Genomic DNA, 23742 nt, shown 5'->3' with positions numbered 1-23742 from the left:
GAGCTCAGTTCTGCTTTAGTGCACTGCCGTGGGACGACAGAGTGCTTCCATTACCTGGAATATGTTTCTGTCAGCAGAAACACCTCCCACTGCGGAGGTCCCTCTTCTCACCGGCTGTGGACAGAACCATGCACATGACAGCACATGCATGAACATACTGTGTTGCACAAACCATGCACATGACAGCACATGCATGAACATACTGTACCCACTGCAGAATACCACAAATCTAAAACAAAACCTTGACACGGGAGAATAGCCAGTAAGCCAGAACATTTTCAGTGGGGGGTTGAGGATGACACGGCTTACTAAACTCACTAAGCACGTATTCCCACAGCCGTACACAACACACATAGCCAAGTCATTGTTTATCATGGCCACAACTGGCTGGAGTTGGGCCACCATTGGCCACCCTGTAGCCCCGCCCCTGCTAATGCACTGCCCAAAGTACCTTTCTAGTGTATTCACCCTATAGCCCAGGCTGACTGAGCTTATCTTGCATGTGAAGTATGTGACATATTTAAAACGACTCAAATATTTCAGCTATAGTGTTCATTGTGTCTTCTTTTTAATTTCAAACCACACCAGACCAGATCATCCTGTGAACAAAAGAAACCTAAAACTTAATTAACCCTTCAAAAAAGATGAATTAATACCCCCACCAGTGTCACTCAAAACTAAGCTACTGTATATGCTGAATGTAAAGGCAAAATATCTCTGCCAGTGATCGTAGATCTGTGAGGAAAAACTGATGGCACAAACAAAAGCAGTCACTTAAGGAAAATGGCTTCTGAGAGCGCATCGTCGTACATTGCCAACCAGCGTTTTATTGTATGATAAAAAAATAAATAAACAGTGAGTGTTTCTCTAATTCATTCTAAATGCCAGAGGCTGCAGCCAGGCCTGGTGACACATGCAGATTTATGTAAATTCAGCTCAGGCCTTTGCCACCTGCCATAGACCTCTCTATATAATTACTATTGGAGAGTGCGATACCTGTTGGTGCAGAGCAAAGTTCAAGGACATCCGTCTTAGCTAATGGTCATGTAGGACCATACGATGCATTGGCATCCAATGTTCAAACATTCCCTCTTAGTCCCACTTCTGTTGTTCGGTTGCACTCCCCATCAGTGTGTTTTTTCCTCAGTTGTCTCATGAGAAAAAAATGGGTTCTCTGTTTTCTCTGCCCTCCACTCTGCACTGTCCCTTTCTTCTTTTCCTTCAAAGGTCTTTGGTTGCATCAAAAATTCATGCAAGTGAAAATTGAAAAATACTGTATAAGCAAATTGAAAAGGGTAGGTCACAAAGACTAGTTGAGAAAATGTCTTTCATAGAGAAAAATTCAAAGTGTAAATGAACCCGGTGTGCTGAGTCGAGGCAGGAAGGTTTAGAAAATTAGGAAAGAGACAACAAAGGTTGGTTGGACAAAATTAGTATAAGACCTCGGACGTGGCTTTTTCAGTTTTGGGTGAAAAGAGCAAACCCAACATGGCCAGTGAGGTACAAAACAATTAGATAAGTAACAAAAAAAAAATACTGAAGGGGAAAATTCAAGAACAATATAGAAAAAAAAGTGTACAAGCTGACAATGTTGCAAAGATTTGCTGCATTTTATTGACTGTATTGAGCAAGCCAGTCATAACATCTCAATTTTACTCATCAGAATATAATTCAATTTGACTGTAATTTGTTTGTTTGTCCTGATGAAACTTGTTTCACATGCATCCTATCAAGGGTTTTAGGCTGCTACAGCCGATCGATCCAAGCTGACTAATAATTCCTTTTTGAATTCTGGTCTTATTGCGTGTCACAATCACGCATTGTTCAGGGAGGAATGACAAGGGATTGGCAGCTCCTGACTGCTTGCACTATAATGATCCAATTTACCTGTTGCGTGCCGGTTGATGCTGATTCACGGCTAGATTTCCCAAACCTTTTGTGAGATTGTTCCTGCGTGGATGAGCAGTGTGTAAAAAGAAGGTTATGAAGGGCCTTTCCTACATGATCCTTAGGGCGTATTCAGACCTGACTGTTTGGTCCATTTTAAAAGGACCAGGGTTTGATTTATGGAGGTGTGAATACACGCAAACGAATCCTGGTGCGGATTAAAGAACATGGTGGTCTCGGTTTGCTTCCAAATGGACTCTGGTGCTGTTCGCTTCAGTGTTGAATACAAACCACGTATATCTGAACCAACTCCAGGATAGATGCGCATTTTTGGTCTTAACAAGCCACCGCATGTTTTCCTCCATTTCCGGGACCTGGTCATTGCTGTCCAATGGCAGCACAGATCATCACAAGCGTGGATGTGTTTACAAAATGTACTTCACTTGCAAAATGTACAGTCTGAATAGGAACCGCACCAAACGAAAAAAATTAAGTATGCTTTTGGTCCGGACCAAACAAGATGACTGAAGAACTTTTCTGTTCTGAATACACACTTAATCTCATTCATGGAGTGTTTGAGGCTGGCATAATCTTGCACACTGACAATTTCAACTGCAATCTTCAAAATAAATCAAAGAGTCAGAGGGTAAAGGTATAGTCTTCAGTATTTGGATCCACAATTCGAATCTACAGTGAAATTTTATGTCTTGTTTTCCCTTTTGACCCATGCCTTACCCTCTCCATAAAGTTTTGTGGCAATCCTTAAATAGTTTTTATGTACCACACAAACAAAACGCACATAAAAGACACATTTTGGTAAAGATGACCTTTCAATAAATTGTTCCAAACCTTGCAATATTGCAACATTCCCTTTTATTCTGTAATATTTACTACTGCTGATACTCTTAATGCTATTTCCCACAAAAGAACAGGATGTTTTGACATCCCTCTCATAGATTTTGTCTCTTGAGTGTCTTTCAAACATTGCTCGTGTAAAGGGGTGTCATGAAGGCCAATGATTGCCATTCAAAGATGCTTTTACCTCCCGACTGTGAAAAGTACTCAAAGTTTTAAAAGTGTAAGACTTTTTCCCTTTTATTTTCTCTGTGGTCTGCTGTGATTGCACACAAACAAGACAGTTGGGTTGCTTTTACAATGGGTTGTAGTTCAGATAAATTCAGAAAGATGGTACTTTGCTTGGCTCCCTGCAAAATGATGCCCACCAGCCTGCTATATGCTTTTCCACACAATTGTTATGTATAATACTGATAAGCAGGACTTTTGCTCGGGCCTTCGAGACTGAGATTGTAAAATTATGCATGATTATTATGATTATTATGCATTATAGTAGTGCTGCAGTAAACTGGAGGGCATCTTGCTGTGATAAACGATAAGGAGAAGAAATGAGGATAACTCATTTGCATCCTGCAGGCCAGTAATGGTAAGGTTTCTATAGGCGCAATCTTAGTTTCTCACACACAAACTTTGAATTCTTTGACTTGCAAAATAAATGGCATGAATGAGAATCGCCCCGGGCTTGGAATTAGGAGGCAAATTTGCTATTTGATGCTGAGCAGCAGGACGTGAATCTCCCCTGGCTGGCGTGAGGCCCAAAACCATATGAAGGGAGCGCCAAAGACCTGCTTGCTGGCATGGTTCATGACTCCCTCCTGTGCACCTGCTGACATTTTTTTTTTTTTATCATCCTGAAAAGTAAAAAGTACTTGAAGTCAGAAATAGTCTTTCGGTTATTGATGAATTGGCAAGACATCTCCCACAGCTCTTTTATTTCCCCCTCTCTGCTCCTGCATTTGCTTGGGAGTTTTAGATGATTTATGTTTCATCGCCACCAAAGTGGGATGAAGTGCACTCTTAAGGGTCTTATCTTTGTGTCATTAATCCATAATGCCACAAAGGAAAGACAGATTTAGTTTCTTTTCTGTGTTGGAACTATTCTTCTTGTTCACCTGTCTTTGTTGGGTTATTGTTATTTTTTTCTTGATATACTGTACATTACCTAAAAATGGAAGGTAAAAAATCGCAGAATATTCCGACTGAGAATAAATCGATAGAGCCGTATGTAAGATGTGAAGCAGGTTTACTTTTCCTACCACCCATCCATGCTCCACTTACTAAATATAGCAATAATCTACCCCAAAGTACCCCCACCCAACTCTTCCAAGTTGCAGCAGGCCTCACGCCTATTCCATCATCCAAAACGTGGTCACATGCATTGATACTCCCACTCAGCCCTCTATGCCTACCCGGGTGCGTATCCGGATCATGCCACACTCAGGCCCGTGATAGCAAAGAATTAATCACATTTTGTCGCTGCAGTAACAGCGACTTGCAGCCTCTTTTCGGCTGGATTTTTAATTTGACAATAAATCAAGGTGTGCTTTTGACAAATGACTGTAATTACAAAGGCCATTACTTTGTATGGATATGCAAGCGTGCATGGGATTTGAGTGTGCAGCTGTTTTTACATAAGTTGTCAAGTTATGAACTAGCTTTTCCCCATTTATTTAGAATATCTAAATAAAAATAACGACTGTCATGAAACTTGCTCCTACTGCTGAACTGCTGATAAATAGCAATTCATCAGCTTTTAAAATTGAGGCAGACAACAGCACCACTATTTCCTTCAGATAATGAAAGTGTAGGTTGAATAAGATACAGTTAAAATAATCATTGTAATTTGGATACTCCATGTAGGGTTTTTTCAAAGTGGGCCAAAGGGTCCTTAACATCATCCACAGGATATCATCTTGTACTCTGTAGTGAAATAAAAGTCGTTAAAATTCACACCAAATGTCTATATTGGATTATTTAATTGAAAGTACTTAACAGATAACATTAACACAATCATTTGTTTTTTACAACCTTTCCTAGCTAAACAAAAGACAACTTTGCTGATATTCGAAGGCATATTATTTGTTGGTATATAATGTGACTTTCCGATAGCTCGTCTTTCAGTCAGCCCACCTGCTGCTCAGTGTCCGACAGATCCAGGAGGCTGCCAATAGGAGTGCAATGCACGGATCTGCAATCAGTGTACAACTGGCAATGACTGCACGTTTGTTCCCTACATATTTGCCGTCTGTCTACTTCCTAAAGGCGTTAACATCCACTTCCTTCCTGTAATGATCACACAACACAACACACGTCTTACCCCAGGAAAAATGAAAATTACATTTCTCATGCAAATTGCAGTACATCGAGCAACTTCAACAAACAGCACTCGTGGAATAAATTCTACATGTTTAATTCAACACAGGCTGTGCACTTTGAGGCGATTCATCAATTAGTAACATGGAAGTTTTAATTGCGGCTTTAAACGGAAGCATATTTTGGCAAGCAGACATGAACTGTTATAAGATTAATACTGCATTGCTTGTTTTCTTGACTTTAAGTCTGATGAGTTTTATTCAGTTTTTCTTCACCCTCCTGGGGGTCAAGAACATGTGAAGCCCTTTGAGACGTTTCTGCGATTAAGGACTATAATCAATAAACTTGACTTCCTCACTCAATTGAGTTTTTTTTTTACATTAAATATATCTCTCCTTTTTAGAATAAAACAAATAGATATAAGTTAGACGTGTTGATGTTAATCATAAAGCTGCATTACACCTCAACCCCAGTTGACTCGGTCTATGGCGTGAATTTAACGTGACACCATTTTGTTATTTTAATGGCCAATTGAATACATTTATAGAATTTGCAGCATTGGAACAGAAGAGGCCCGCTAACAAATATCCCGTGGGATTTGTCTTTCATCGTCATCAAGACGCTCCTCATTATTTTGTAGCCCACCCTCCGTATCCTGTCTGTTGTAGTTCCATGCGGCATGAAAAGTATTATTGTTTTGATAAGCACAGGTTGTTCTCTCCTGTCAAGCCATAAGCAAGCTTTTAGTTTTTTTTTTTTTTTTTTTTGGGGGGGGGCTGATCTGATCCTTTTGACACCACTCAGTCTTGCATCCAGCAAGTCACATCTTTTTGTTGATAATCGTTCAGTCACTCAAAAATAGAAGGGTTGCGTTAACATTTGTAGTTGCTATCCTAACTTATAACTCGCTGTTAGTCTTTGTGCAATAACTTGTCTGAAAGATGACATACTTTGACATGCATTGCCTCTTCTTTCACTTGGACATATGTGTCTGTGTAAATAAATTAAAAGCAACTTCAAGTCTTGAGATAAAAACATGTATGGCATCTGCAAATTGGCCTTTTATTCAGTTGAATTATGCATGGATAACTTTGGCAACATTACAAATGCAATAAGAACATCACCAACCATGAATGTAATAACTATTATACAAATATTTCTCCAAAATCAAAATGTCCCTATTATTCTGTTTTACTTTCCTAATTTTCTTAGTTTTTCTGTTTCAGCAATTATTGGCTCTAAAATATATGTGATATTTAGTTTGGAAAAAAAACACACACACACAAACTTCAAAACAGAATGTCCCTATTATTCTGTTTTACTTTCCTAATTTTCTTAGTTTTTCTGTTTCAGCAATTATGGGCTCTAAAATATAATGTGCTATTTAATTTGGACACAAAACAAACTTCAAAACAGCACTGTATGACTAAAACGTGAGAATAAATATACAGGTAATTTGGTGGAAATGTTTTGTCATATGCTGTTTTTGTTGTTGCATCTTGGACAAAAAAATGCTGAGTAACCTCCGAGCCTTCGACCTGGAGGACGTTGCTTTCCTAAAAGCTTATTGATTTGCCAACCCCCAAATGCATTGCCTGGTTCCTGATATCACCCTGTTTGCTAAATTACGGTTTATTTGCTGTGTACTATTGTGTGTGGGCACGTGCGTGTGCTGGATAGACACAACAGTGTTTGATTGACAGGTTTTGGTGTCACTGCATTTGGCAGCAATTCCAGCCATTTTCTGCTTAGCCGTTATATGCAAAAGCAATTATGTATTCTCTTATCTGCATTGGTCTGCATTAATACTAAACTATAAGCTGGGTTTCATTGGGGACATATTTAGTTTGAGTTTGAAGTGCATGAGTAGCTTTTCATGGTCACGTCAGATCTTAATGGAGCATCTGTTGCCCTATGCTGAAAATGGGCAATGCTGAGCCCTCACAGGCTCAAAACAACATATGCTTAAATATTACATTCAAACCCCTTATAGCTACTTTTAAGTCTCAGGCCCCCTTTCCAGAAGTCAGTTGAATTTGATTTCGTGTCAGGGGTGTTTTGGGGTTTCCTGTGCAAGAGCTAAAAATGTTGTTTATACCCTGTTTTAGGATATGTTTACATGATAAAAAATAAATTAAAACTTAAACTGCAAGTATGTTGTACGTTGATGTATTATGATATTAGGCCACTAGTCTGTGACTTTGAAAAGGACTACACTCACAGGCAACTGCTTTTCTCCTTTTTTATCCCCCCCAAAATATTCTTGTACAATCTATCTATACTAATTTGTTTGGTATTTGTTAATCCTGTGTGAAACTTGGTCAGACTTCTTGCCAGACGGCTCTCCAATGTTATTTATGTTATCAATCGCCGCTCATCAGTCTTTCTTGACGAGCTCTAAAAGGTACATTATTTCACAAAATCCTACTATCTGGATAAAAGAGAACTCTTCGTGTATAATCGGGACATATAATTGTGTTTATTTATTTGTATATTTTAGGATTAGTTACAGCATTAGTTTATTTTGCCGTGATGTGTGTAATGCTAGAATGCTCTCTTGAGTGATGATTCCTCAAGTGAAAGCAGCACTGCAGAGTTGGAAAGCACAAAAAGAAATGGATAAACGACTCTGAAGTTCCACACAGAAGCCTGCCAGCACTTCACAGCATGACAGTGCTGAGTCCTCGTGGACATTTGGGCTTTCTGGAAGTGAGACTGGGTCAGAGGCATATTTTACGCTCCACATCAAATTTGGTGCACCAAAGGCATACTGTATGAAAGCCTGAGCCATTTCATATTTTCAGAAAAGAAGACTATATTCGTCAAGAAGTAATGTATAACACAAACATATACAGAGGATTGTGAGGAAGAGTGAGAAACATTGTATAGCTGATCTTGTGTTGCTCAAAAAGGCTCCAATAATCAAGAGTCCGAACTTCTAGTTTCCAAATTTGACTCAGTTCCACATAGAGTTTGCAGTGTGGGTTCAATCTGGGTATTTTTCAGTTTACCTTTCTTCTTGCGTTATGCAACCCATCCAGTTTGTCAGTGGCTTTCTGTAATGTTTAAAGCCAGACTTGGTAGATCGTTCAGCTTTGAAACGATTGGCAGTTGAGGCAGTTGATTGTTTTAGAAAACAAAAAATAGAAAATGGAAAAAAAAAAAAACGTCTTTGCATCGAATAAAATGGCGCTATGATGCAGTGCTGAGGTCATAATAGCCTGTAGCTCACAGGTCGTACTGCCCAAATAAAGTCAAACAGCCGACTGAAAAAAAAAAAGTTAGTCCATGAGTTATGGTGAAAACATAAACGTAAAAAAGAAGACGGATTTCCTTTCTCTTACTTGGAAGTAGTTTAGTACAGATGACAGATGGTATTACTTGGTATCAGGCCATCTACACTGTCACCAAGTACATTTTCTCAGGATGAAATAGTAAATGCACTCAGTAAAGCACCAAGTTGTGTTCTCTGTTGTGTATTTTTCCCTTTGCACTAAACAGCACATCAGTCTGTATTTTTAAAGGACAATACAAACATCGCCCTAACTAAGTTTTGTGGAGTAAATGTTTCATACGCTTGCATTCTGGGGTGTGACGGAACTTTTTATCTTGATTTTCACTTAATGGGTGCTACCACTTTGCAAAAGTGTCATGAAAATTGATTTTGTGCTTTTTGCGTGATCAACAAATGGCTACAGCGCTCTGTCTCAACGCACCATTTTTCTTGACTGATGTGTTAAATTATATACAGAATAACTGACCTGAAATGCATTGTATGAAATAATATTTCAAATTCCCCTGGGCAATTATAATTTGTATGATAAATACAATTAAAACTATGACTATTACTAAAAAAATATGTACACTTACACGACTGTTGTTTTTACATGTTATTGTAGCTCACCTTTGCTCCTTTGTTGTTGTTAAGACGGTTAAGCAAGCATTCAGAGTGTCTTGACACATTGATGTATTCATGCAAGTTAATTTAAATTATTAATAGAAAAATGGGTTATCAAGGTCATTAGATGTGCAGGTATTCCAGCTTTTAAAGTCAGGCTCTTATAGACTTTAATAAATATTCATGGTCTTTTAGTGAATTGTTTCAACCAGCTCTTTATGCATGAGGTGAATACATGCATTCCCATTCAAAACACAAGAAGGGCAATCTCTACTGCCAGACAACGATAATGAGGGTCTTATTCACTTGCCTTTTGTTGGTGTTTGTGACCATTTATTGCAGAGAGAAAAGGTGTCTGTTTTGCATCCTGGTAAACACAGGTGATATTAAACAAAGGTGCTGCAGAATGTCAAGAAAACGCACGTAAAAATGACGGTAAATAAATAATAATGAATAAAATATTTCAAACCTGAAGTTGTTGCGCTTGTTTACCTTGTTTTTCAAAGCACTGTGTTCACAAATCATAAATCTAGAGATACAATATCGCAGATTAACCTAATGCTTATTTCAAAGAGATGGACACTACACTAATTTAATTTAGCATCGAGAACATACACATGATTGCAAGTGTAAACTGTTTGGAAATTAGTCACAGCAATTTAGCTTGGCTTGGTTCCAGCAATGTGGCCGCAGCATCTGGAGCTACTGATATCTGCCGCCTTGCTATTGTGGTGCAGCTGTGAATCGTGAGGCAGGCGCTGCACATTCATTAAATCAAGCAGTAAAGCGGGATGGCCAATATCAAGCTGAGGTATTATATTTGTTTCTTGAACATGAACTGGATTTGATTGTCCATTGTTTTTTTGGCCCAGTTGGATTCTTTGGGAATATTCTAATTTGCCTTTGTGTTACCATGAGATTAGAATTGTATATTTTTTGTTTATTGTTTCATTAGTAAAAAAAAACATGTTTTCTATGTAACTTGTTCAACTCGTGGTGCCATTCTTGTACTACGCCATTGCACATATTGTACCAGCATCAATTTTGTTGGAATGTGCAACACCATCAAAGAGGTTGATGTGATAAGCATATGAATACTTTGGCATCGATATTGACGATATTTAAGATACATACAATGTTGCCTCTGGTTTTCATGTTAGCCATTGAGAGGAATTCCGCTCCATATTAGACATATTCAAGCACAGATCTTTAATTAGATTTGCACTTTCGGGGTGCTTCACAGCTGAGCAACACTGCATAGTGAGTCTTGTCCAAAATGTCGTTTGTGAAATCATTGGAAACTAATTGTCGGTAAGTTTCTGTCCTGTCTCTGTTTTCGGTTGTGTTTTTTTTCTTGTGCAGTGCTACTGAGCTCAGTGGGCGATGTTTCCAAAGAATAATACTTGAGGGTCTTTTGAGTTTACCAATTGCAAGACCACTTAAAGGAATCCAATAAAATGTTTCTCAATTTGGTCCATCACATTTATGACAATGTATCACTGCATATTGGTTAGCGAGTCATTTACCTGTCTGTTGAGTAGAAGCGCCTTTGTCTGTGGCAGAAACAGTGTTCAGGGTTTTTACTTTCTCTGAGACTCTGTTGGCAGAGTAGCCATACAGCAGCAGGCACTTGTGTGAAGCCCTTGTAATTGCAATGAACTTGGTGGATAACAAAAAAATAAAAATAAAACCTCTGTTGACACACCACTCACTGCAACCACTACTGCTGTGTGCATGAGGGCTCTTTATTAAAATAGCCACCTAATTAACACAGGTATCTTCACTTAGACGATCAATGTTTTCTGTCATACCAAGAAATAATAAATACAACATAAAATAGAAACAATATATAATTGAGTGCATAACTCAACAGATCCTCTGATGTCATTTTCGGTAGATAGATAGATGACAAAATAGGGATGGATAAAAATATTCTTGACACATTTTCTTTACATTTTCTTTTAAATTACAACAGTGAAACAAAGTGATACCAGAATGAATCTATTGGCTATTAGCACTGCTATTTGTCTATAGTAGTGAAGGACACCGCACTGGCGCTCCTATCACTGCAATGTTTCTGTTGCCAAGCACTCTTGTTTGTCCATTTTACATTTAATTAGTTTCGTTCGTTAAAGTCATGACACAACAAAGTAAATCAGTGGAAAGGACTGATGGATATTGAGGTGCACTGATCAAAGCATAAATAAACCCATTACCTCTGCAGCTATGTTCTGTATTTAGAAACAGTATTTCTTTGTAGATGGTAAGCGATAGCGATGTATGATTGAAATTAGCCCTTTGAGGGCCGAGCTAGCATTGGATGTGCACTGTTTGTAGTTACTTGTCAGCCACTAAGCTGTTGGTGATTGATCCACTTTGTAGGTGCCAGTTTATCATAATCAGCTTTAACACATTCTTAATAGATTGATTCAACAGACAATGTCTGTACCTCAACTAAATATGAGCAAATGCTTCACAGCCTTACTTCTAATGCTTTTGACCTTTTTATTCAAAAAATAGCTTTAAAAATGGCTCACGAACATTGTCAGTAACATACCGTATTTTCCAGACTATAAGTCACTCCGGAGTACAAGTCGCACCAGCCATAAAATGCATAAGAAAGAAGAATAAGACAAACGAGGCACTGAGAATGTGCCTGACGTAACATATTAAGAGTTATTCAGATAACTATAGCATGAATAACATGCTAATAAGTTTACCAAACCATCTGTGTCACTCCAAATCACTAAATCCAATGAAATCTTCATCCTCTGTGTCACTTTTTAAGAACTCTGCTAACTCCGGAGGTAGACAATACTGCGCTTCCTCTTCTACGTGGCTTACGTCAGACCCATCGTCAGTTGCAGTTCCAATTATTCCTTTGGCCTAGAGCGCCCTCTATCGGTTTACTTTGAAAACACATGTGAAATGATATAACATTTCTAGTTAATAGTTTCACACCTAAATCGCTCCTGAGTATAAGTCGCATCCCCGGCCAAACTACGAAAAAAATGCTACTTATAGAAATTGTGGTAAATTAAGCTTTCTGTATGGTTTAAAATAAGTGAATGGAAACTAAGATGAATTTTACACGATAAAAATGTCCCCTAATATCTCTATAACCCTTTTAGCATTAATGTTTGTTTCTTTTTATATAGATGTAGTTGTACTTTGGTACTGTACTTCTATAAATGTTATTTAAATTCACAGAATGACGGGCTTTTCAGGAAAGTAGATGTTCTGCAACTCTACTAATGTGTTCTACAATGTATAAAATACTAGGTAGAAAGGGAAAGGAGGTGTCTTTCAGGTGTTGTCTCTTCGACCCATGCCGCAGATTCTATCGCCAAGTTCACAAGGCCTTCTTCCAGAATACCGATGTTCGATGGGGATGTGGTAACGAAATTCTAAATGACTACTGTAGAACTGGTCTGTAGAGTCAGATTGGGTCTTCAAGTGTCGGTCCACAAAAGAGCTGCAATGATATTTTCCCCAGCAGTGTGTGTCTGCATTGGAGGATGGAATGCTGTCAAAATAAGGAAAGTTGACGACATACATAGCCAGCCATCAACAAGAGACCCATTGTCACCTACCCATCAATCTCATCAAATCGACTTGACATCAAATCCAAAAGAATTGCTATCTACTAAGGAAAATCCCTACATTTGAGCAAAGTGCAAATTGAAGCATATGAGTAGCTAATGACGATATTGTAGCTCAAACTTTGCCACTTCATTTCTGAGAATTGGAATATCAAGCTCAGAATATGTAATATGTATTTCTTGTAGCAATGCACTGCTTGTGTTTGGTGCTCGATCTGTTAGAGGCATGGACTTTATCATGTTAGGGTTATTACGAGGTTTAATAGAGGAATACACAGAATTATTTTTCGAGGATGAAATTCCATTAATGTTCAATATGCTCCATGTCCACATAGGTCAAACCAACTGATGCATAAGAAATGTACGTGCATGGGGCTGGTCATTGAGGTAGCATCAAAGCGGCACCTCTCAAGCAACAATTCCTGCATTTGCATAGATCAAGTCTTTTATAATTAGTCTTCATGGGAGGTTCTGGCCTGAAGTGAACTAATTTCCAACTTGCAAAATTGTCACAGACCATATTCTTTAGTTGTCTTCAGTGTGGGATTTTGGTGACCCTAATCCATGTTTTTCTTAGTTGCGTGGGCAAGCACTATGAAAAGAAAGAGAACGTGTTGGTGGAAAGTGGGCTAAGTTGTGTTCTGTCATTGTTATCTGACTTCAAAGCTGCCAGCTCAACATGCTCCCTTTCGAAATCACCCACACCCTCCGAAACCTGACAGCATTAGAATGCCATCAAACACTCTTTGGCTTCCTTTGAAATGGCACTGACACTGTTTGGCACTGCAATTTGAAGACACTAAAGACTGTGTTATTGAAATAAATCTGAGGCTTGGAAAGAGGATGAAAATTAATACATCTCTCATGTGTTGGCTTAGAAGTATCAGTTGAATATTGAGACTAAGCCTTTGCTGCGACAAGTGTATGAGGCTTCTTGAGCCATTGCTTAGTGCCCTGTCATGTTCTTCTGGCTTCAATTTCTTTCTGCTCACTTGTGTGTTGTTATCGCGCTTATACTGTCCGTGTAGATGGTTCTAAACAACTAAATGAATACATTATACATATATATGTGTTGTGTGTTTATACATAAAATATAGAAATGATTCATGCCAAGCTGAAATGTAACTCATACAAAAAAAAAAAAAGTTATATAAAACAGCATATGGTCAGAGGCGGACCTTTGTTGTACACGATGAGACCCACGCAGAGTTTTACAGCACAATGTGAATCCTTGTTGCCCTGCCTGCTTAATCAACAACACGTGTAGACATCCACACTTGCTCACTTCCTGTGGTGTCCCTTACTCCAGGATCCACAGTTGGGGGTAACTATGTTGTAACAGTGAGGTAGTATGTAGGAGTGATTAAAAAAGTGGATGGCTGTGACTGGAGTCTGTTAGTAATCCCGGCAGGATCCACCCCACGGTCAGGCGAGACATGCACCAATGTGAGAAGAAAGCCTAATTCAAAGCAAATCTTTCTAATACAGTGTAACTTCCCGTCGTTCACCCTCAAGTTTTGCAATTTGGAATTTCGCCAAAACCTCTGGTGAAATACGGTTCAAAAGTAAAAACCAAACAAACCTTGTATGATTATTGGTCATCATGTTGCATTAGCATTCCTCATGAATGCTTTTGTGCTTAATTACAATTTAATGGTTATGTCTTATGTATTGTTGTCCTCCCTTTGATTTCTGCATAAATTGGTCATAAAATGTCAGATGATCATCATCCATGTCCAGACAATTGATACCAATACCACACCGACGCACAAAAAAGTATGTGAATCTTTGGATTTTATAATTTTGCAGCAACATCAACAAAATTTTACACATCAACTTGCATAACCAGCAAGAGAAATTCTGGACCATTCCTCTTGACAAATTTTTTTTAGTTTAACCATATTCTTGGGAAGTCTGGTGTGACTCTCCCTCTTGAGATCGTGCCAAGCCATTCAGATATTGATTTACTTGTGCCCTCTGGGATGTTGTCCTGCTGCCTTACACATCTTCTGTTGAACTTCAAATACGCAAACTAACGGTTGTTAGTTCTCTGGCAAAATTTCTTGATAAAGTTAGAGATTTGTTTTTCCATTGAGAGCAATGTGTCCAAGCCCCGAAGAAGCAAAACATTACAAAACCACCCAAAACACAACATTTTTTGCAAGTTTATATCAAAATGTACTTTTACTGAACATACCCACACAGCCAAAATCCCTGAAGTAAACAATGAATAACGTTTATTATATGAGCAGCATTTGTTTTTTAAATTCAACCAATATTTTTTGACATATCCAAAGCCTCACTGTATGCCCACAGTTCAGGATTCAGGTTTTTTTTTTGTTTTTTTTTTGCATAAACAGCCAGTTTAAGGTGTAAACAAAGCAGCAGGTCATAAATATTACCCGGAGCGTGCGTGAATTTGATCTCTTTTGGCACTTTTATGGCAGCCAAGACCTTTGGAGCATGTATTTTGCTCTGTATTTTTATCTTCAGGCAATTTCTGTGTATGTGTGGATCATCTAGAAAATTCTAACGTTTTCTTCTCAGGGAAAGAAGTCAGAAAGTGTATTTTCTTTTTTCTTGATTGTCTGACATTTTCGCAATCTATGTTTGTTTGCAGTTGAATTTGATGATTGTGCTGGTAATGAAGACGTGGCCTTTGAGGTTTCTGTCACCAAGTTCCACGTCGATGGGGACCTGAATTTGGTACCTCTGCAAGATGTGACATACAGCGGGCCGGTCATGTTCATCCATGGGCAAAGTGCTCACGCAGATGACATCGCACAGGTGGACATAACTGGACTCCCACTTGAATCAGCGCATATTCTCAAAGTGAGTTAATGCAATGTGTAAACGAATCTTGTGTGTGTGTGTGTGTGTGTGTGTGTGTGTTTGTGTGTATTTAAGTGCAGTAAAATAAGTAGTCCAAGTCCACTGTGAAGTCTATCAAAGCAGATGACTTTGGCTTACGTATTGAATGAAAAAAAGTTGTTGAATAAGTTAAGTGTAATTTCAGTTACAGAGAATGTGTCTGTCAGAAACGGCAATTTATTTGAAATATGCAAGCTTGACCTTTTATTGAAGATGGAAAATGTTCTAATCTTAACCTTTGCACACATTGTCACTCTCTATATATACAGTACATTCAATGAAAATCATGTAGAAAGCATTCCCAGAAGAGTGGAAATTGCTATGAATTAAAATAAACCGCCTTCGTTCCAGCTATTACAATTTCAAGTAATAAGAGTGAGTAAAGTGTAATATTCATGTCATGTGAAAAGTTAACCAACAATATTTTTTTCAGAGGGTCTGACTTAAAAGAGATCATTTACAAAATAGCGTTTGAATCAATTTCAGTTCGACAAATGCATAATGCCAAAATGGACTCTGAGCTTTATTCTGTGAGTTTTATTTTCTTTCCGCTGAGTTGTGCAAAAAATGTTGTGGTGGGGGCAGAGGCAAGCATCATTCAAATTTAACAGCTGATAAGGGGTTGAAATAAGTCCATAAGCCTGTTTATTCAGCTTTTGTTGCTTTTATTTTGCACACGCAATGATTTCAACATTCCATCCACAGTCATATTTTCATCCTGTATTGGCAAATAGATTTTTTTTCTTAGCCAGCTTTGAATTTGACTAAGGCCGTCTGGGTATGATTGAGAAAGAACATCTTGCATACACAGCACAACAGTACACATTATAATCTGTTTGTGTCCCTATTCAACTCAGTAATTCTGTTTACTGCTTTACCTTTTGTCTGTCTTTTGCTTTCTGGATTAATTCCTACTTATTTTCACCATTTGGTTAGAAGGCTTGACATTCAATAGCCTCTTTCGCATTCAAATGATTTCCTAGGCTATATGGTTAGAATCATTGCTAGTCCACAAACCTAAACGCTGAATGTCCATGTAAAAGTGCCAAGCGGCACTCAATTTCACTGTGAACAGATTATACAGTCAGCCACAAGCCATCCTCCTCATAATAATTGCATCAAATTTATTAACGGAGCAAAACCAAAGCAAGCAGACACACTTGTACCCAACTTTAGTTTTCAGGACTTTTGCTATTGTTTTAGTGCATTAACATACTTTTCTGCTGATATGAGTCCAATAGCTATGTAAATCAAAATGAATACTGCATTGACAAAAATAGGGCACATAGTCCCACTGCAAAGCTCAACACTTCAATTAAAATTGAATAACCCTATAAATTTAAGATGACTTATGGTGGACAGATGGTTGAATTATTTTCTGTCTATTTGTCCTCACCTGTGATTACTTTTAACTAAGCTATGCTTCATAGGGACACTTTCAATTTCACTTGGTAGCATATCTAAAATTGTCCTCTACAGTTATCTGTACAACCTTGTCACTGTTGGTTAGGGTTGGCCTTGATGTTATCCATTTCTCACCAGGACCACAACACATTGTCAAAAATGAGTAATGACACTTCTCAATATAGCATTGAAAGTAAAAATGGCAGAATAGACAAGGACATGACATTGTTGCCTTAGTCACTCTGGGCTCACATGACAATGACTCTTTTTTTTTTCTCTCTTGTCTCATGGCTGCTTGCACATAAAAAACATTAAACACACACGCACACACACATAATTAGTCACACAGAGTTGCTTTTGTTTTTAACTTAATAAAAAAAAAGAGCACAGTGTAAATAGGGTGGTTTAAATAAGCATATCAAATTCTATGCTTCTGCTGGCTTTCTTTGCAATTACGTAATGTTTCCAGCCTCAGTCATCCTCAGTCATCAAGTTATCATTTAATATGAGGCAGACTCCACCCCCCCATGCAAAAAGGAATTTTTAATTGTTATGTGTCCTCCTTTGTGTATTGTGACCGTAAAAATGTCAGACCCATAAAATAATTGCAAACTTTCCCTTTAACCTTGATTAGTAATTTCAGTGATGTACAATGATGGCAAAAAAGTCATCAGTAAATCATTTTAAGTCTAGTCTATGGTTCAGCCCGCCCCCATAAACTCGAGCTCATCTGTAACCCTAATGAGGATAAGTGCTAACGGAAGTGACGGATGATTTTAGGAAAGAAAAAAACATCCCTTTTCGTTACAGTTTCCTGATGTCATGGTGGAGACCTCCGCTAAAATGCGGTGCTTCTGATCTCATTTATACATGCTGTATGTCACAGCTGAGACCCAGCTCCATGGCTTTGATACGGTCAACCCTTGATTACCAAACTCAGGTCGGAGTTCTTTCAGCCTGTGCTTGAAAACCCATCACCTACCAGTTTAACAGTTTCATGTCTAGTTTAATATCTTTGACATTTGGAAGGTCATGCCTCAACGGGTTTGCTAAGAGTGGCCATTTCAGACTTAACCATTTATATCTGGGCTGGTTCTGGTCTGGTTGTTTATGATTACTGTTTCATTGTGTTTATCTGACCTTTGGAAGGGGAGCATAAGGTAAAACGGTCAGAGTGCTTGACAGATGGAAGCCTCACCGCTATGCTCATCGTTGGAGTGTTGGCACCGTTGTAGCCATATGCCCTAGTTGTGCCTCTTACCTGTTCTTTGTCAACTAGGTGTGCCAGACACACTGACAGCCACGAACAGCGCGCTCATCAGTCAACACGCAAACAAAGCCCTGTTTGTACGCACACCACATTTGTGTGCAGTCAATACAGTGTTGCACTATGGGCAATAAAAAGGAAGGACAAAAAAAGGATATCTGCATTGCAAATGAAACAGGGAAAAGTGCCTGCATCACTTCATCTCATATCTTCTATCAGCATCTAAACTGATCTAATTTGGCTGGCCGCCCCAAGGAAAATGTGGTGCATTAGAGTTTATATTTCTTCTTCTGCCAACATGAGGACAGCGCAGGAGGCCAAGTTTCATTGCTCATGACAGGTCCTTTTTAGGGCACATCTAAAACTCTTTAGCCAGGCCAATAATCAGCCGTTTCTTTCACTGTGTGTCAAATTATAGTTAATTTAGGGGTGTCTGTGGATGATGTAGCAGTAGGTGATGTGTACAAACAATCACACATACCAAACTTGTGCTAACAAGCTAGTCCGAACCTGATTAATGGATTAATGCATGTAGGTCAATATTGGTTTAGTAAATTAGACAAACAATAAATTATGCAGCTGTCCATATGCAATGTTTGGATCGCGATCCGTACCAATTACAAATTTTGTTTTGTGTGACAATGGCATTTAATTGTGGTGTTTTTATAAAACAATTCAGTGTGAACCAGATGTTTTCTTGCTCATGCACAACCTCCACCTAACCCCGCAAAAAATGCTTATTCGAGTTAACTTGTATGTGCAAGACTTATAGGCTTACTGAAAGGATGTTCTCCTAAAAATCCTCATTGTGTTCACTAAAGACCTGAATAATGTCAAGGCAAGATTTGTCACTTCCAATCATTCCACCAAATGCAAGAGATTGCATGAGAGCCCACCCATCCCTGAGCAGTCACATTTGCTTCTTTTCACTTCACTGGTGACATTGGAGTTGATAAGTAGGGAACTGTATTTATTTTGGACAATTCAAATGAATTAAGGTGTCAGACATCACCATTAATTTATCCACATTGAAAATATTAGTGTGTCTCACAAGGTCCTGTGTTGACATGTTTGCTCTTTTTAGAAAATGTCCTTTTTCTCAGCATCAATTAAAATGACATGTGTGAGAGCGTTTTTGTCTCCACAGTTGTGTTTTAAGCACTGCAACAATATACTATCTACTTGTCAACTTTCGCTTCATGAAGAATTTGAAATTCTGATCTATAAACATAACTCTATTCATGGTACTGGATACAGCAAAGTCGCAAATAAATGGACATGTGTGGGCAGACCGTCAAGTCCTAATTATATTTCATCAACTGTTTTATTATTAAAAAAAAAAACATTATTTGGAGAGTTACGTGAAAGTAAAACCTATGCAAGCATTGAGAGAAAATACAAATGTTTCAAACCCAGAAACTATCAACTTTGAAGCAGGCACAAGAACCACTAGTTGTCATGCTTCACATTTTTATTTGACTTGGTTTAAATCCAAATTGTTGCAACACTTTTGGTGAGTTGAACTTTTGAGAGTTCCCTTTAAATTCACAATTACTTGAATACCTATTGTGAATACCTAGGTGTGTGTGTTCTTGTGTGTGTGTTCTTGTGTGTGTGTGTGCGCGCCTGTGTGTGTGTATTGTCTCTCTGGGCTCGTGTCCCAGTGTGTGGATAGTTTCCAATGTCTCTTCTATTGTAGGATATCATCCCTATGTTTGCAGCCAGGATTCCAGATTCCGGTTCATATGTCAACGACTTTTTTTTTTTCATTCACACCAAGCAGAAGTTAGTGTGGATGGGGGGGGGGCAGCATCTCTTTCTTCACAAACAAACAACAGCAAGAGGGTGTTGAATAAAATTAGTCCATGCAATTGTGTTTCGGAGAGCTACAATCTGTGATCTACTCCTTCTGCCTCAACAGTTTCACTTTGTCAAAACCATCTGCAGTAATTGTTACTGGTTCATTAAATCAGTAGCTTGCTGTGTTATCCTATTTTTAGCTGTCTTTCTTTTGGTCAGTTTCCTCATACCTAATACGTAACTGGTGACACGGCCCAATATGATGTGGTCTTCATTTGACTTATTTTTATTTGAAACATCCTCACTTCATTCCGCTAAAAAAATGTACTTTATTTTTTGGTCTCGTACTAATGACTAAAAATCTTTGCTTCTGATTTCAACAACACATTTCTTCCTTTGTGTTTTTTGTTTGGTGTGATTGAAAAGACAATTATATACGTATGAACTTGAGTTAATTTCCCTTGACAACGTCCAGTCTCATGTGTTTACCACTGATGCTGCAAGCTCAATGGGTGCATGATTTCCTCCTTGCTTTCCTTATCAAACTCCATGTTATTTTCTTCATCTTTAATAAAGCGGAAAAAAACAACAACCTCTGACCGCTGGCAGTTGTTTTCAAATCCATATAATTGAATGCTTGGTCGGTATTCTATTTTCTTCATTCAAGCAAATCATTTATAATGCACCAATGTGTAATATATTGTGATTTTTATGTTATAGCTTCTCGGTCTGCCACATAGAGTGAAAAGATCCCTGCTGGTTCCTCCAATGATTGTCACTGAGAACCAGAGAGCCCCTTTCCCAAGGGGCATCGGCAAGGTAAGAATGATACTACTACACTACACGACTGTGATGTGGATATTACAATTCAATTAAATACATAATTTATAACTATGTATCTCTGTTAAGTCTGGTAGGGTATAAAATGAGGTTGGAAAATGACATGAATGCACTTATGATATTGCGATACATAAAACAACAATAACAGTGCAAAATAGTAAAACTTGGTAATGAAAGAGAAATTATGGGATTAAAAGAAGTCCGTGGTTACAAATTTAGTCCTTTACAATTTTTTCAATTTGCTCAGTTTTGGGAAATACAAATAAATTCCCAATTAACTGTTGCAATTAAACTTTTATCTTATCACATGTTTCATACTTTCTGTATTACTTTTTTTGAAAGTGGAAACTTAAATTAGCCTCTACTTTATATTTTTAGACGAAAGAAAAAATGTTAATTCACAAAAAGGACAACATGCAATATTTCCATCATGTCCTTAACTAACATCAATTTAAGTACTTCACACTTCAGACCATTTTATTCTACCAAATGAATATTTCCAACCTTTAGTGTCTCAATGAGCCATTTCCATCAAGCGTGTTTTCAGGAAGAAAAACAACACTCATAATGAATACTCAAACTAAATTAATCAGATATTGTCTGTCAGTGTATTAAATGTTTAGAAAAGTCTTTAAAAAACAAATGAATTCATTTCCTTTCAGAGGATAGAAAGCAAAGCATTCATTTAACATTTTAAAACTTGAGCAGATTTTTCATTTGTCTATGCTGGTGATAAAATATATAATGTATTAGCGTCTCCGGCTTGTTTGTTTCAGATAAGATAGGAAATGTGCCAGTGCCCTCAGTGACTAAAATGAAAGCTATCACATACTCAGCTGTATTTATGATAATGATACTCCGGAGAGAGCAGTAGCGCAGGGTCTTGCACCCAGATTATGTTTGGAAATGAACTCCCCATCTGAGGACCGCAGAGTTAACTAGCTGAAACCAGTCGAAGAGGTGGTGACTTTTATAGACTTAGTCATTCACTAGAGTTTGAGCAAAATGAGTATGACAGTCAGCCATTAAGTTTAGTCTATCCTCTAAGGTCCAGCTAACAATTCAGCGTGTGAGCGGCCCAGATCCCCCTTAACGATCTTGCTCCCATTTATTTCTCTACTTCCCACATTATTTTTTCCCTCCGCATAAAGTTTTTCCCTCATTCTCGCACCATCAACGTTTTGCTTGACAGGACAGGCTAATGTGTGTCGTTACATGAAGTAGAAGTCATATGTCTGTGACACGCTGAAACTGATTTTCCACACCAATTGTTTTTGTCTTATGCAACCATTCACATTCATGAGACAGCGAGCCATTTTTTAGGCATTCTCCATCTTGCCTTAAAATAGAAGTAAAGAGCGGGAGTGATGGGTGACTGTCATTGGATAATATGTGGGAATGTAATGTGTGTGTCTGTGTGTTTGGCTCAAGGGCCGGAGGATGGTGTTGTGACTACAGGTCTCAAGAGAAGGGTTGGAAGCACATTGTTTGTGTCACACCTCCTGCTGGTTTCGGGATTGTTTTGATAGCGAGGTCTCTTTTGTGCTCTCTCTGGGGCCACCGACACAAACTGAATCCTGCAATGAAATGTCCCTTAATGTATCTGTCCACTGCAAAGGTTTGCGCCAAATCATTCCCCGAAAATATTGGTTTGTACTTTTCTGTTTTGTTGTTGTTGTTGTTGCAAGCTATTTTTTTTCTTTTTTTAAAATATGTGTTGTCATATTAGTTGACAGTAAATGCCTCGGTTCACTTATGCAATACATGTTAAAGTCACACACGTCAACATGCAACGTCAACCTCAGGTTTCAGCTCACAAATCAACTTGCAGTGCCAGATAATATCCATCACAAAATAAATATGTTGTCTCTTGCATTGTTTCATCACCTCTCCTTTCTCTGCATCATCTGTCCAAGGCTGTCCAACAGCTCCTACATGTTTGCTTTGTTTTATTTTTTTCTCCCCTCATGCACTTTTTTGTATTGTTTGTGCTCTCAACAAAACTGCCAGTGAACAACACATTGGCCGTATCTTCTGAACACAGAGCAGGCACGTTGTATTGGGGAATATTACAGCATTAAAACACACGCAGCCTCTGGCTTTATCATTTATTCTAAATTATTTGCTTAATTGTCTCTGGAAGACAAAGAAACATCCAATCACCCCCCACACACACACTCTCCCTTTATTAGGGGCTTCTTCCTTTCTTTTGTCCTTTTCATACAGTTAGTCATGTTTTGTTTGGCAGACGCAAATTCCGAATCTTGCTTGGACCGCAGGACAAATGGAGCAGGTGGTGGTATGCAATATGATGAGAGGAGCTTACAAGCAGGCAAAGCAATAAAAAGCAGATTTGTCAGGTGATAACTCCAGAATAGATGCTGACCTAATGTAGGCTTCTGTTTTTCTACCTTTTTCCATTAGCAACGCAATGCATAGTGCCATAACCATGGTTGCGGGCATTAAGGAAGACTTTTATATTGGCTCCAATATGACGAATCACAATTCCACATTTTATTATTATTATTATTATTCCTTTTTAGAATTATGTGGCTTTCCATTTGTCTCTCCATCCATACAGCCAATGAACATGTCATTGGTTGGTGTACGTATTCATTTTGGCCACCCGTGTCCATCAAATGCACATTTCCAATACTTAGTTCACCACGCATGTTAACGTTTAGGCAGAAAAGGAACAAGAATTGCAAAAATGTTGAGATTGAGCTGGTTACTGTTACTCTGTTTCATAGGTCAACAGCTGAAAGCCTTGTCTGTTCCAGACTGCCAGTCAACCTCTGATTTTAGGTATATTTTATAACAATAATTACCAAGAAAATAATGTGTGTAGAAATAATCAGTTCCACTGTCACCATTAGTGACTCATTTTTTCTTGAGAATTCCGTCCTTACCTGGCCTTTCAAACTTGCATCTTGCCCTTCATTAGTTTGAACTGGAAGGACACATAAATGAGTACCTGCATTCTTCTTTCTCTCAAGGAGACTCAT

The 23742-nt window shown here is 38.3% G+C and overlaps 1 protein-coding gene across 1 annotated transcript in view; it reads left to right on the top strand.

Annotated features, from left to right (window-relative positions):
• cdh13 (cadherin 13, H-cadherin (heart)) overlaps nucleotides 1–23742 on the top strand; it is a 160596-nt gene that overhangs the window by 49932 nt on the left and 86922 nt on the right. The window contains exons 3-4 of the mRNA XM_037254322.1: nucleotides 15176–15387; nucleotides 20618–20716. Of these exons, the coding sequence (XP_037110217.1) occupies nucleotides 15176–15387; nucleotides 20618–20716 (311 nt within the window). The remainder of the gene's footprint in view (nucleotides 1–15175; nucleotides 15388–20617; nucleotides 20717–23742) is intronic.

This window comes from Syngnathus acus, chromosome 6 (genome assembly GCF_901709675.1).
Source record: "Syngnathus acus chromosome 6, fSynAcu1.2, whole genome shotgun sequence".
Lineage (NCBI taxonomy): Eukaryota > Metazoa > Chordata > Actinopteri > Syngnathiformes > Syngnathidae > Syngnathus > Syngnathus acus.
This window is presented reverse-complemented; position numbering and strand designations above follow the sequence as displayed.